The sequence below is a fragment of the Musca domestica genome, unplaced genomic scaffold, assembly GCF_030504385.1.
Source record: "Musca domestica strain aabys unplaced genomic scaffold, Musca_domestica.polishedcontigs.V.1.1 19, whole genome shotgun sequence".
NCBI classification, from domain to species: Eukaryota; Metazoa; Arthropoda; class Insecta; order Diptera; family Muscidae; genus Musca; species Musca domestica.
The window spans coordinates 11,872,633-11,888,319 of record NW_026712245.1 but is presented as its reverse complement, the minus strand read 5'-3'; the positions used below and the strand labels follow the sequence as shown (position 1 = coordinate 11,888,319).

At 46.4% G+C, this 15,687-nt stretch overlaps 1 protein-coding gene across 9 annotated transcripts in view; it reads left to right on the top strand.

Annotated features, from left to right (window-relative positions):
- The window catches only part of LOC101890034 (muscle-specific protein 300 kDa), a 204,563-nt gene that overhangs the window by 81,383 nt on the left and 107,493 nt on the right, over positions 1-15,687 (top strand). For all 9 annotated transcript variants that reach the window (XM_059121315.1, XM_059121319.1, XM_059121314.1 and 6 more), the window contains 4 exons: positions 161-13,357; positions 13,730-13,883; positions 13,954-14,114; positions 14,176-15,318. In XM_059121315.1, the coding sequence (XP_058977298.1) occupies positions 161-13,357; positions 13,730-13,883; positions 13,954-14,114; positions 14,176-15,318 (14,655 nt within the window). The remainder of the gene's footprint in view (positions 1-160; positions 13,358-13,729; positions 13,884-13,953; positions 14,115-14,175; positions 15,319-15,687) is intronic.

Sequence of the window (15,687 nt, the reverse complement as noted above, 5' to 3'; positions counted from 1 at the left end):
CGCTTCAATAACTAACTCGCATATTTCCATTTAATTGACACATGCAGCTCAGGGAACTTGTGGTAAACGATTAGACTTTCTGTCATTAAACTTATTTCATTTTCATAAAGTGCTTTTCCTTAGACAATTCAATTAATTCTCTACTCTTTTCCGCCTTTAGAAAATCTGCCAAGAAGCCGACAATAAACGTGAAGATATGAAGTGGTTGGTCAAGACTTTGGATCACCTACTCAGCTATGCCACCGAAGACGAGGCCAATGCCGAACAAAAGAAGTTGGAAGACTTGATTGCTCGTTACAAGAACCTCATACCAACCATTGAGATCACCATGGTTAAGACGGAGGTGTTCTCCAAATGCTACACCTACCGTCGTGAGGTTCACGAAGTCGTGTGCCTTCTTAGCAAAGTTAAGGAGCAGGCAGCCAGCATACCACCACCCGACAGCCTGGAGCGTGTCAACAAACTAATTGAGGAGCAGCAATATGCCATCAATCAATTGGACCATCAACGTCCTCACATTATGTCCATGTTGCAGAGAGGTCGTGATTTGAGCAAGGATGTGCATGCACCATCCTTTGTCCAGGTCGAAGTTAAGAACTTGGAAACCGGCTGGAATGAGGCCTACACTGAAACTTCCGACAAGTTGCAAGCCCTGAAGGGTACCCAAGCTGTTTGGAATGACTTTTCCGATCAGAAGGCCGAAATTTGCCATCTTCTGCAAATGGCCGAAACCGAATTGCGTGCCCTCACTCCTTTGCAAACGGATCCTAAGAACGTAAGCCAAGATTTGAAGGCTAAACGTGAACTGAATGCTCAGTTGCAACAAGCCTCGCACCAACTGCTGCCCAAGTTGCATGCCTTGAAGGCTGAATTGGCTCCCTTGGCTGCAGCTGAGAAGAGACCCATCCTGGAGAAGGAAGTAACCGAAGTCGAAAAGATGTTCTTCAACACCATGGAACATGTCAAGGACCGTGTTGGCTACCTAGAAGATTACAGCGCCAAATGGAATAACTACAAGTCACGCTTGGCTGCTCTGCAAGAATGGGCCAATAAGGTAGCGCCCAAGGCCATTGAAGCTTTGCATTCGGAGGACTTGACACCCGAGGAACGTGTGATGAAGGTCAACGCTTTCAAGACTGTCTTGGGTGACCGCATGAAAGAATTGGACATCCTGGCTGCCGATGCTTCCGAATTGGCGCCCAAGGAGGGCAATATTGCTGAAGCGAAACGCCTCAAAGGAGAGATCACCAAACTGCAGGAAGTACTCAGTGCCATTAACCGCAACGTGGATCACCAAGCCCAAGCCGTCAAGGAAGATCTTGTCAATTGGCAACAATTCCAGACTGGCCTGCAGCACCTGAAGCCCATCGTGGAGGAATGCGAAATCAAGGTAAATAACATAGTCCCTAAGCCATTGTCCCTTGAAGAAGCTGTTGCTCTGCAACAGAATGCCTTACAATTTGAAAATCATTGCTTGGAGCAATTAGACCGTCTCCAAGGCATCTCAAACATTACACACAAAATGTTATGCAAAACCAATGCCCCCGATGAAGTAGATGCCATGCATTCCCGTTGGACGTCCGTGCATGAGAATGCCAAACAGGCTAGTGCTAAGTTAGAAAAACTCGTCGCCAACTGGAAATCGTTTGAAAATGAAGCGGGTAAATTGGAGGATTGGGTGGAGAAGGGCGAACAAATGGTAGCCCGTAAACCCAGCATCCTCAATACGCCGCACATTGATAAGTTGGAGAACGAATTGGTTCGTCTCAAGTCGTTCAACAATGAAATATCCGAACAGCAAGCCAAACTCGTGGCCCTCGGTCAGGCTGCCGATCAAATTAGCTTACATTTAGCTCCCGAAGGAGCAGTTGCCGTAAAAGACCGCGTAACTGGTTTGAAGGGCAAGCTACAAAAGCTTTCCGAAGCCACTCGCGCCAACATCAATGAAATCTCCGATGCCATTATTGCTCGTCAAGATTTCAACGCTAAAATGGTTAACTTCTCCAATTGGATGGACTCTCTGAGGTCCCAAGTCGCCCAAGTGGAAGAAATCAATCCGGAACGTGTCGAGACAAGTTTGCATGTCATCCATGCCCTGTTGCAGGAGCATAACGACAAGAAACCTGCCTTCAATGCCATCTACGACGAAGTTAAGCAATTGTCCCTTGCCGCCTCCCCCGAGGAGAGCAAGAGCCTCAACGAAGCCTATTCCGCCTTGGTGGTTAACTATCAAAATCTCGAAACCAACATGCAACAAAAGAAATCCTGCTTAGAAAAGTGGACGGAACTGTTGAATTGGAAACATGAGACCGAAAACCACTTGAACTACATCAAACATCAAATCGAGAAGCCCGATGCTCCGCAATCGCAGGACTTGAATAAGATAATGTCCGAAATAGAAACTATTGCCAAAACAGTGCCTTATTGGAAGACTCAAGCCAAGGAAATCGATGAGAATCCTGTCATCCATCTCAAGGATGCTCTGACCCGCAAACCATACATTGCCACCCAGATTGTGAACGATGTTGAAAACAAACTGGAAAATCTGCAACTGCGCACGCAAAATCAAAAGCAACAAATCGAACAAATGCAAGTCCGCAAGGATAAATTCCACAACTTGGAGAATAATTTAGGCCAAGCCTTACAGGACAACAGAGCCAAATTGGCTGACATCTTGAAACGCAAGCCGAACTTGGATAATATTGATCAAATCATCTGCGACTTGGTAGCACTGAATGATGCCCTCAAGGTCCAATCGGACTTGAAGAATCGCATTCACGACGAGGGCAATCAACTGATGCGCGAAGACATCGCCAGTATGCCAGCCATTCAGGAGACTCTCCTGCATTTGGACAAGGACTATGACTCCTTGCAAGGCGAAATTGCCGAACGTATTCAGAAATACCAATTGATCTCGCAGGCCTTGAGAGAATTCGCCGACTGCAAGAATAAGTTCAGCCAAGAGCTGAAGAAGGCCCAAGATTTGTATCACTCGATCCCACAACAACCCAGAGACGAGGTTGAATTGCATCAAGCCTCTGAAAAGACTCGCAAAACCATGGATCAAGTCCGCAAGTCGAAGGTGGTGCTCGATGAGTTGGACCGCAAGGTGGCCAATGTCGGAAAGTTGTTCGACAACATTGGCGAGGTCATGCCCCAAGATATACCCAAAGACTTTGCCGAAGCCAAACAGAAGTGGCAGGAGTTGCACGACAAGACCGTTAAGAATGCCCACATGTATGAGACTGAAGCGATTATTTGGTCTCAAATCGAGGACGCCAAGAAGGATCTCGTACCATGGTTGACAGAGACTAACCAGGGTTTGTGTGACGCCGCCGATAACAGCATGGAAATTGAATTTGCCCCCATGCGTCTCACGAAATATCGCTCTGAGTTGCCCTCATACCAGGCCCTGAAGGATACCATTGCAGAAAAATCCGCCGAACTTCTCAAGATCAACAACAACGTTGAAATACCTGCCTTAACCGCACTCAATGAACTTTTGAATGCCCAATTCCAAGAGGTCGAGTCCAATGCGGAACGTTTGAACAGCATTACAGCCCAGTTCAACGATCAGGAACAGGAGTTGCGTAAAAACATCAAACAAGCCGGTGAAAATGTGGCCAAGCTCAGGGAACAGCTCATCAAGTGCGACGATATGTCCGGCGACAATGCCAAGATACTGGAACGTCTACAACAGTGTAGAGCTTTGCAAGGCCAGCTAGGTCAAACCGGCAACGATATTGACAATATCAAGCAGAAGGTCGAAGAGCTGCGCATCCTCTATCCCACTTTCAGTGAATCCATAATTCCCAAGGAGCTGAACAATGTCCAAAAGAGATACGAGGGCGTAGAAGTCTATGCCAAGAAAATCGAAAACTCTCTGCTGCAATTCCTGAAGAAGTTCCATGCCGATCGCGTCAACATGTTGAAGCGCATCATTCAAACACAAAAGGAGAAGGTGAATTGGTGCCAACCCGAAAGCACTTCGGACAAATACAATTTGGATGTGAAGAAATCGTCGCTTCAAGAAGTTAGCAAAGCTTTGGACGACTGCACGAAGCGTCAGGCAGACATTGCCAATTCCCTAGAAATGTTGAAAGCCATTGAAACGCCACAAAATATGGCCGAACTTATCAAGGACTCAGAACGTCTGAATGGCGAGATGAGCGATCTACAAAAGGCTTTCGATCAAATTAAAAACATCCTCGATGAGAATGTCGATCTGTGGACTCAGTACGAGAAATCCAATGAGGAACTCAACTCTTGGCTACGAGACATTGAGGGTCGCATTAAGGCCGAGACAAGCAATCAAATCGACCTGACAAATATTCCACAGAAGATGGAGGAATTGATGCTATTGAAGCAGGACATTGACAATCACGAGCCTGTGATTAACAACTTGGAGAAGACCTCCCAGCAGTTGATTAACAAGAACCCAGAAGCCCGCATCGGTCAATTTGTGACGCACTTAGTGCAACGCTACCAGACTGTGGGCAAGGGATTGCAACAATACATGGACAAATTGAAGGACGCATCGAAGGCCAATGACGAATACAATCGTGCTCTCAACGAAGCCACCGAATGGTTGGGCGAAGCCAAGATTGAATTCCAAGAATTGGCTAGAATGGGTTCTCCCGGCTCGTCATCAGCCACTGCACAACAATTGCAGACCATTAAGAATTATCTGAACACATTCGACAATGGTCAAGTGATCCTCAACAATGTTGTCGACCTGGGAGAGTCGTTGTATCCCACTGTGACACCCGAGAACAGGGAAAAGATTCGTGCTCAGCTAAGAAATCTGAGAGAAAACTTCGACTATTTGAGAGACGAAGCCAATGCTCTCTTGCAACAGGTCGAAGGTGTCCTCATTCAAAAGACCACAATTGAGGAAAGCTATGCCCAAGTTTCGCATTATCTCAACGAGTCCAAGGCCAAGGTCCTCAAGGCTGACGAACTCTATCCCACACTGGCGGCCAAGAAAGCTGCTCTGCAAAATTACAAGATCCAATTGCAAGAGGCCACCCTGCACAAGAATGCTTTGAAACAATTGCAGGAACGTGCTGTGGCTCTTTGCGATGATGAATCGGAACGCAAGACCGAAGAGTCCATAAACGAATACACCGACCTGGCCAAGAAAATTACCGACCGCATCAATGTCGTCACCAATCAAGTGGCCAAACACGAAGCCTACGACCAGGTATTGGAAAAGGCACAAGATTGGCTGAACACAATTAAATCGGAAGCCATAGATATTCTGAATGAGACCACTTTCGAAAAGGAAGGAGCAGAAGAGAAGCTTCAGGTCGTAGAAAATCTGTTGCAGCACAAACCTGAAGGTGACACCATTTTCGAAACTTGCCAGCAACTTCTGAACACCGTCCTATCCCAGACTCATCCCTCTGGCCATCCGGCTTTGTTGAAGAGCTTCCAGGAACCCAAACAGGCCTGGGATGACTTCATGATGTTGTGCCAAGACTCGCAAGTCAAACTTAGACAGCTCTGCTCGAAATGGGATGAGTTCGAGACGGTGATCGATGAACTGGACAATTGGATGAAGAATGTCGAGGCCATTGTTAAGAATCAATCGCTGAAGAACACTGCCGAGGCCAAGAAGGCTCATCTCCAACAGTTGCTCGACATCTCGAAGGATATTGAGAAGCGTGCCAAATCCATCAATGACTTGATGGATCAAGGACGTGAAATTGAGGGCGAAACAGATTTGAATCTAAAACTGTCCCGCCTCAATACCAGATATCAAACTTTGAAAAATCTCTGCAAGGAATCAGTGGCTAAATACCAGAACTATGTCAAGGATCACGAAGCCTTCGATCAAGATTATGAGAAATTCAAAAAGGATTTACAATCCTGCATTGATGAGTTGGAGAAGAACAAGGACATCGTTGGCGACCAAGCCATTCTGCAAGAGCGCCAAAATAAATTGCGCGACATGTCCGACAAGCGTATCAATGACAGCACTGCCTTTGAGAATCTCATCGATCGTGGTGAGAAACTCTATGGTCACACTAGTCCCGATGGTCGTGAAATCATCAGACAACAGCTCCGAAATCTACGCACTATGTGGGACAATTACACCGATGACTTGAATCAAGCCTCCCAAAAGATTGACCACTGCCTGTTGCAATTCAATGACTTCTCCATTGCCCAGGATCAGTTGACCAAGTGGCTCAAGGATGTCGATAAGGCCATGCAATCTCACACCGAACCCAAGACCACTCTGCAGGAGAAACGTGCCCAATTGCAGAACCACAAGTTGTTGCACCAGGAAATCACCACCCACAATGTGTTGGTGGACAACGTGTGCGACAAGGCCCAAGTCCTGGTCGATCAAATCAAGGACAATTCCCTGAATGTTTATTTGCAATCGATCAAACAACTCTTCAACAACATTGTCCAGAAGTCGGAGGAGATCTTGAATAACCTGGACGATTGTGTGCAAAAACACAATGAGCTGAACAACCAAATTGCGGCTGCCAAATCCTGGATTTCGGGTGAAAAGGCCAAGCTGCTGGAGTGCGATGATGCCTATGGAGAAAAATCCGATATCAAACGCAAAATTGAGACCCTCCAGAGTTTGTCTCAGAATAAACCACAAGCCATGAAACTGGTATCCGACATTCGAGAGCAATTCGAAAAGGTGAAACCATCGACCTCCGAGAAGGGAGTCGATGTCCTCGACAAGGAAATCAACGAACTGGAGGTGACCATTAAATCTCACTTCGATGATATCGAAGGTATTGAGGGCAAACAAAAGGACGTTCTTCAGCAATGGCAGAACTTTGAGGAAAAATTGGAAGAGCTCACAAAATGGTGTCGCGCTGCCGAGGCTGTGTTCCGCGAACAACAACTGCAATCCACCCTGCACGAAAAGGTTGAACAACTGGAGAAATACAAGATTCAACGCGATCTGATTCTGCAAAAGGAGAAGGAGATCGATGCCTTTGCCGATGCGGCCCATGCTTTGCTGAACAATTGCGGAGCCGAGCGTTTGAAGACGTTGACTTCTCAAATCACCAACCGCTATCAGTTGCTGCAAGTGCTCAGCAAGGAAGTCGTGAACCGCTGGTCCAACCTCGTTGATGACCATCAATTCTATCAGGACAAATACAATGAGGTTGACCTCTGGTTGGAACCCATCGAAAAGCAATTGCAAAATGCCGAAAAGGAAGATGCATCCCAAGTGTCGAACATCCTTCCCATTCTACTGTCGGAGAGGGAACAAGCCGACACCTTGTTTGCCGCTCTCAATGCTGCCGGTGAAAAGGCCTTGCCCGAAACTTCCACCCAAGGTCGCGAGAAATTGCGCAAGGAAATGCGTGATATTCGCGATCGCTGGGACAAATTGGACGAAGGTATTCGCAACTTGCAAAAGAAACAGGAAGCCCAGACAGTTCAGCTCTCCAGCTACCAAGACATACTTGGCCAAGTGATCAATTGGTTGGATCAAGTTGAGAAGGCAGTGCAGAATGAGAATCCCTCAACCTGGACCAGTGCCCAGGAGATCCGCTCGAAGCTCTATAAATTCAAGACCACCCAGCAGGATATCAATTCGCATAAGCGTATAGTTGAGGCTGTAAATGAAAAGGCCGGCTTGTTGCAGAGTTCCGCTTTGCCAGCCAATGCCGCTGAAATCAAGCAGGCTGTCGAGAAGGTGAACCAGAGATACGACAAAGTCTCTGCCGATTGCAACAATTTACTGCAACAGCTGGAGGAAGCCTTTGACGTATATCAACAGTTCAGTGAATTGCAAAAGGCCCAACAGGACTACCAGAAGAACCTTTGGGATCGTTTGACCGGCTACTCTGACTATTCGGGTAACAAACCAGCCTTGCAGGCTCGCCTGAATAAGGTCAGCGAGATTATGGATTCCCTACCTGAAGGCTTGCAAAAACTACAGATTCTGTCCGATCACATTGACAACAACACCAAGGTCTTGCCAGCTCGTTCCAAGGAGGCGATGACCCGCGATCTCAGCAACTTGCGTGCTGACTTTGAGAAGTTCTCAGCTGCTCTGACTGATGTTAAGAGCGGTCTAGAAAGTCGCCTGCAACAATGGAATGACTATGAGGTCAATTTGGATCAGCTAATCTCATGGCTGGGCGAATCGGAAAATGCCCTGAAGAACTATAATCCCAAAGCCACTTTGGAAGAGAAGGAAGAACAGCTGAACAAATTCCAGAGTCTTAACCACAATTTGCGCCAAAAGGAAGTAGAGTTCGAGAAAATCAAGGACGACTCCTCCGAGTTGATCCAAAGTTCGGGCGAAACTCGCATTGCTGTGAATGTGCAACAGGTTACCTCGCGATTCCAATCTATCCAGGCCACCACAAAGGAGATTTTGAAGAAGTGCGAACAGGCTGTTCAAGATCACCAGATGTTCAACGAAAAGTACAAGCAATGTTCCGATTGGTTGGCCAGTGCTCAAGCCAAATACGACGATAGTAGCGATTTAAGCCAGGTCGGCTCCCGCGATGATTTGCTTAAGAAACAAATTGCTGTCCAGGAACTGTTGGCTCAACAGCCCTCTGCTACTTTGCTGCTTAACAACACCATTGAGTGCGGCGAGAAGTGCTACCCATCAACAGCCACCGAAGGACGCGAAGCCATACGCTCCCAACTGGAGGAATTGCAACAAACGTTCGACCAACTCTTCGACAACATCACCAGCAACAGCCGCAAGATCCAAGACAAAATGTCTAAATGGTCCGGTTTCGACGAAATCGCCGAAAAACTCAAGAACTGGTTGGCCGAAATTGAAAAGGCAGTACCCGGCGAAATTGAACTCAAGACCACCTTGGATGAAAAACGGGCCAAGTTGCAGAATTACCGCGACTCTCTGAACGACATACAGAACCACCAAGCGGAAATTGGCAATCTGCAAGAAATCGCCGCCAATTTGCCCGAGAAGACGGAGCATGTCGAAGCGGCCACCAAGGAAATTGTGGACCGCTACAACAAAGTCCAGAAGAGAGCCCAGCAATATGTGGAGAACTACGAACGCATTGTCAGTGCCCACCAGCAGTACTGCAAGGCCGTTATGGATGCCCAGGAATTCATCGAATCAACCCATTCCACCATTGACTATTGGGGAGATTTGGACTTGGAGCAGGTATCTCTGCACACCAACATGGATCGCTTGAAGAATTTGAAGGCCAGTTTGGCCGATGAATTCCCCCGCGTGGATCAAGTTAGGTCTCTGGGTGAGAAGGTAATTCCCGGCACCGTAGACGCCGGTCAAGTGAATATCAAGACCCAAATCGACAACACCCAACAGGAGTGGGAGGGTTTGATTGCCGAACTTAATTCCACCATAGAAGCCATCGAGTTGCGTCTCCAACAGTGGTCCGACTACGAACAGTTGCGTGACCAATGCTTGGCCTGGATTAGAGACTGTGACAATAAGTTGCACTCCATCGACTTGAAACCAAACTTGGGCGAAAAGAAATCTCAATTGGAGGAGTTGAAGAATTTGCAAGGCGAGGTTAGAGCCAAGGAATTGGAAATTGACAATGTCTCCGAAAAGGCTCAGCTGCTGATGAAGGGTCCCTCGGCATCACGTAGCTCTGGACCTGAATTGGTCACGAAATACCAACAGCTCTTCCACAAAGTGAAGGAACTTAACAATCGTTGGCAACAGTATGTCACTACCCATCAAGACTTTGAGAATAGCATTTCGGAATGCACCTCCTGGATAAATGGCATTAAGGAAAAACTCGACTACTGCTCCGACATGAGCTCGATGAGTCAAAAAGAATTGGACAAGAAATTAGCTACCATCCAAGATATCATCCTCATGAAGGACGAAGGTTCTGCCAAGGTGCTCAGCATCGTGGAAATGGCTCAAAACGTTTTGGCCAACACGGCGCCCAACGGTCACGACGCCATTAACAAAGAATTGGCGGACTTGCAAGAATTATGGTCGGCAATTGCCCTGCGCATCGTTGATGTCAAGGCCCAACTGGATGATTCCATAACGCAATGGTCTGGTTTCCTGGAGCAGGTACAAAATGTTTCGAAATTCAACGATTGGTTGGATAACACATTGAAGGAGCTCTCCGAACTACAAGCCACCATGCCTGAGAAGAGAGCACAACTGGATCGGGTCAAGACAACTGAGGAAAAGGTGCGTGTCGAGAAGATCGACGTCGATGCACTTAAGTCGCAGGCCAAGGATATGATTGCCAGTGGCCAGCAAAGTCAGTCGGCCTTCCAGGCCCAAAAGGTTTTGGACCGATTCGACGAATTGGCGGCCAAGTCGCAGAAATTGCTGTCCGAAAGACAAGATCAGTATCGCGATCACAGGTTGTACAAAGAGGCCTATGATGATTTGGTAAGCTGGATTAGCAGGGCCCGCGAGAAGTTCCCCTCGTTGAAGCAAAGCTCACTGAGCGATAAACTGGCCATAGAAAATGCTGTACAGGCCACCGAAAATATGCTGAACAAACAGGCCCAAGGTGAGTTGTTGGTTGAACACCTGACGCACACTGGTGAAGTGGTGCTGGCCAGCACATCTCCACAAGGTCAGGAAATCATACGCAATGATATCCGCTCTTTGCGTGACAGTTTCGAAAGTCTGTTCCGCGACATTAACTCGCAAAAGGAGAACCTTGAAGAAACTATGTCGCAGTGGCGTACCTATAAGGAGGAGTACGAGCGCCTCATTGAGTGGCTCCAACAAATCGATGTTTTGGTCAAGAACCATAAACTCAACCTTATGCCCAACTTGCCGGAAAAAGAAAAACAGGTGGCTGATATGCGCGACATCATGAAACGGTTAGAAAAGGGCAAGGACGACATTGAGAAATTCAATAAATCCGCAGCAGGCCTACTAAAATCCCACCTCGATACGTATGTCAACAATCAGTTGAGACATTTGAACTCAGTCTATCAGGTGCAGGTCAACCTGGCTAAGGATGTCCTCAAGAAGGTCGAAACCAATTGCGAACAACACCGTGAATTCAATGGCAACATGAAAGCGGCCCATGCTTGGATCGAAAACGCCAAGGAAGTCATTCGTGAATGTAGCGAATCTTCAAGTGCCGGATCGAAGGAGCTTTTGGAGAAGCGCTTGGAAAAGATTCAGGAACTTATACGCAACCGTGAGGTGGGTCAGAATCTTGTCCACACCGCCATTAACAATGGCGAGAAGGTGGTGCGCAACACTCGCTCCGATGGCCGCGATGCTATCAACAGTGAAATGAAGGATTTGCAAAACGACTGGGACCGCCTGGTCAAGAAAATGTCCACGGCCAAGGTGCAATTGGAAACGAATCTCTTGCAATGGGCCGATTACAGTTCCAGCTATTCCCAGCTGCAACAATGGATTCAAGATCGCGAGGCCAAGTTGCAACAGGCTTGTGAGCAGAAGATTACAAAGTCCAAGGGCCAACCACGCTTGAGCAGTGGTTTGAGCGAACGCAAGGCCAACTTGAGACAGACCAACAACATTGTCCAGGATATAGTCTCCTTTGAACCCATGATTCAATCTGTCACCTGCAAGGCTTCCGATTTGCAACAGGGAGCTCCAGCTTCGGAAATTTCCAGCAAATATGAAACCCTTACCAAGCAGGCCAAGGATCTGTACGAAAAGCAAAAGAATACTATCGATCAATACCAGGCTTTAATTGATGCCGGCAATGACTTCGCCACATGGTTGCGCAACGCCAAGGAGCGCCTCAGCAAATGTTCCGAACCCACTGGCGATAAGCAGGCCTTGGCTGAGAAAACTCATCAGCTTAAGATTTTGCAAGGTGAAGTTCCCGAAGGTCAAAAGAAATTGGAAGCTGCCTTGGAACAAGGTGAAATCGCTTGTCGCAGTGCCGAGCCCGAAGATCGTGAGATCATTGAACAAGAGGTGGCTCTCTTGCAGGAAGAATTCGATGCCTACGTGGACAATCTTAAGAAGACCAAAGACTATTTGGAAATGGGCATTGTCAAGTGGTCCGACTATCAAGACCAATATACCGAGGCTTTGGATTGGTTGACCAAAACCGAGGCTTTGGTTCAATCCTACAACAAATTGCAGGAGAACCTGATTCAAAAGAAGGTCGTATTGGAGGAGTTCCAAGGACACTTGCAGACTCTGTTCGACTGGCAGAAGACTTTGGATCACTTGAACATGAAGGCACAAATGCTGTTGGAGACTTGCTCCGACACCCGCATCAGTAATGCCGTTATGCAACTGACCACCAAATACAACGCGCTGTTGACTTTGGCCAAGGAAGTGATGCGTCGTCTTGAGATGCACTATCAAGAACACCAACAACATCACACCCTCTACGAAGAGTGTCAGTCATGGATTGAGCAGACCCGTGAGAAGTTGCAGAAATGCGAGGTCATACCGGGTACTTTGAGTGAGGTCCAAGCCAAATTGAATACCGTAAAGAATCTGAGACAAGGTTTCGAATCGGGTCAAAATAAATTGCGCTACTTGATGGAATTGAAGGAAAAGGTTATTATGAATACCGAGCCCACTGGAGCCGCCAAGGTTCAAGAGGACACTGATGCCTTGAAACAGGACTATGACGATTTGCTGACACAAATGAATGATGTCAAGCAGAAGTTGATGAACCGTTTGGCTCAGCTGGAAGAAATCTTCAAATTGTACAAACTTCTGCAAGAATGGCTGGAGGATGTTGAGCCTAGTCTCAAGACCACCGGTGAGTTCCTCAACGATTTGAGTGAGAAGAGAGCCGCTCTGGAGAAGTTCAGAGCCATACAGAGAGATTTCAATGGCCACAGCGACATCGTCGAGAAAATCAATAAACGTCTGAATGAAGACAACTCTTTGGATCGCAACGATTTCAAGCCTGGCATGGATAAGTTCGATGAACTGCAAGCCAAGGTCAATTCCATCATTGAATCGCTGGAGAATCAAGTAAACAATCACGATAAATACAAGCAAGCCTTCAACGAGACCCAAGAATGGTTGCGCAAGACTCGCATGGACATCGAGCAGTGCTCCGACTGTCATGGCGAGAAGCAACAAGTCGAAGATCGCATTAACAAGCTGGGCGAAATCGATGCCACAATGCTCGAGGGCAAGTCCTTGTTGGAGGCATGCCAAGAACTTTCCCAGGCTGTCATCAACACCAGCGGCAGCGAAGGCCAAGACACAGTGCAACAAGAGATTAAACATCTGAACTCCGAATGGGAAGCCATTCAAGTCATGTCGCGCGATGCTCGTTCCAACTTGGAGACATGCCTGAATGTATGGTCGAGCTTCTTGCAGAAATTCAATAAGATCAATAAATGGATCGAAGACATGACCAAGAGAGTCAATCAAGCCAACGAATCGGAAAATAAGACCCCCGAAGATTTGGTGAATGCCAAGGTAAGTGCCACCAGTCGCCACCAGGTGGCATAACTAAATGTACTGTGACTACCACACGCTTTCGTAGCAACCAAAAATAAAACCAAACGGCACCACTAACCCCCTTATCTAAGCAACTTCCAAATGCGAAACAACAACAACACCCTCACAAAAGCACTTCGTGATATCATTTCAATTCGTATTCTAACCTTAGATATTTAAGATTTCAGCACCTCTGTAATAACTAAGCTAACCCCGCAAACAAAACTATATCCTTGTAAATCAATTAACCCCTTTACGAACTAATTGCCTTTCTCCTCCATACTAAACTACTCACTTGCGAACAGTGGTCGAATAAAAAGTAATCTAATCCCCTTGCTTTCTCCTCTGTAGAAACTCTTGGAAGAAGTTGTCGCCGAAAAGGATAATGTCGAAGAACTGAATGATTCGTGTGAACTGCTGATGGAGCACAGTGCTTGTTCCAGAGTTAGAGATCAAACGGTTGACACCCAAGCCAACTACACCAAATTGCTGACATCCGCTCAAGGTAGGTTGCTTAGTGGAAATGTATGCATACCCGCCGTCATTTTTAATCGATTTTGTTTACATAATCGCAGGTTTGGTGGCTAAGATCGAAAAGAACTTGTCGGATCACACCGAATTCTTGAACTATAAAAACGAGATGGATGCTTGGATCGAAAAGGCCCAACACATTTTGGATGGCTGCAACGGCGAGGGTGATATCCAACAAATTACTCAGCAAATTGAGACCGTTAATGTAAGTTGTTGTTATTTTTATGAAAAAAATTAACGTCTGAATTTTTATTCTTCTTATCCAGTCTTTGTCATCGCGTTTGCCCGAAGGCCAACATCTTTTGGGCATGGTTCAAGATGCCTATACCAAGGCATCAAATGTCCTGCCAGAAGATAAACAAGAGAAATTACGTGATCTTATGACAAAGGTGCGTGAGGATTGGGACACATTGGGTTTGGCTGTTAAACAGAAGTTGATCGATTTGAAACAAGCCCAAAATCGCTGGTCCGACTTTTCTGCCAACAAAGAGAAGCTCGACAAATGGTTGAGCGACATGGAGCAGACCCTTAAGACTGTGCCAGATACTAAGGGCGAACTTGGTGAGATGAAGACCCAATTAGAACGCTACAAGACTATGCAGAACGACATCAAGCTTAAGGGCTCAGAATTGGAAAACCTAATGTCCGAAGCCAAGGAACTGGGTGTTGATTTTGATGATGTCCATCGCCTGCAAGGTCGTTGGGATAAGGTCAAGAACGATTGCAACAATCACATCAAGGAATTGGAATCCGAAATCAATGACTACACCTCTTATCATCAAGCCTTGCAAGATGTTGAGAAGTGGTTGTTGCAGATTTCTTTCCAACTCATGGCTCACAACTCGCTCTTTATATCGAATCGCCAACAAACCCAAGAACAAATCAAACAGCATGAAGCATTGCTGGATGAAATCCAGAAATACCAAGCCAACATTGATGACCTCAATGCCAAGGGTCAAAATCAAATAAAACGCTACGAACCTACCACACCTGCCATTCGCGACACAGTCGAATCCCAATTGAAGAACATTCAGGACAGCTACAATTCCCTGCTCCAAACCTCCGTACAGATACGCAATCGCCTGCAAGAGTCCTTGGCTAAGTTCCAAGAGTACGAAGACACCTTGGACAGCATTATGCGTAATTTGGAAGAATATGAACCGATTATTCAAACGGAATTGGATGCTCCAGCCACCACCTTGGAAATGGCTCAGAATCAATTGAAGTGTGCCCAGAATATGCAAAACAAATTGAATCACGAAAAGTCACGTTTGGCCAGTGCCGTGCAGGCATGCGAGGCAGCAACCGCATCCATCAGTCGCCCCAGTTCACCGCTGGAAACAGCTATGCAAGTTATTCCAGAGCGTGAATTAATTGTGCGCGCCAAGTTGGAAGATCTGCTGGACCAGGTATGTACTAGGCGGATTAAATAGGCATCTATATGACGTAGTTTTGTATATTGACTTATGTTTGTTTCTGTTGTTGTTATTTTTATTGTAGTTTGAAATAACGATTTTGATAATTTCTCATCTTTATTTAAGGCTTTAAGAGTTTGCAAATTATTCTGATAATAGTTCAAAATTAGGAGGGATATAGACGATATTCTATACTGACAAAGAAGCTATTGTAGCCCATTCACACAACTTCTCTGGACGGATTTCTAGTTAAAATTTTTAACTTTTCTAAACCAAGTTGGATTTTCTGTAAATTATAGTCCTTGTTAGATGACAGTTTTAGGAGATCCAACCAATAACTTTAATATATTTACTACTCTTTGG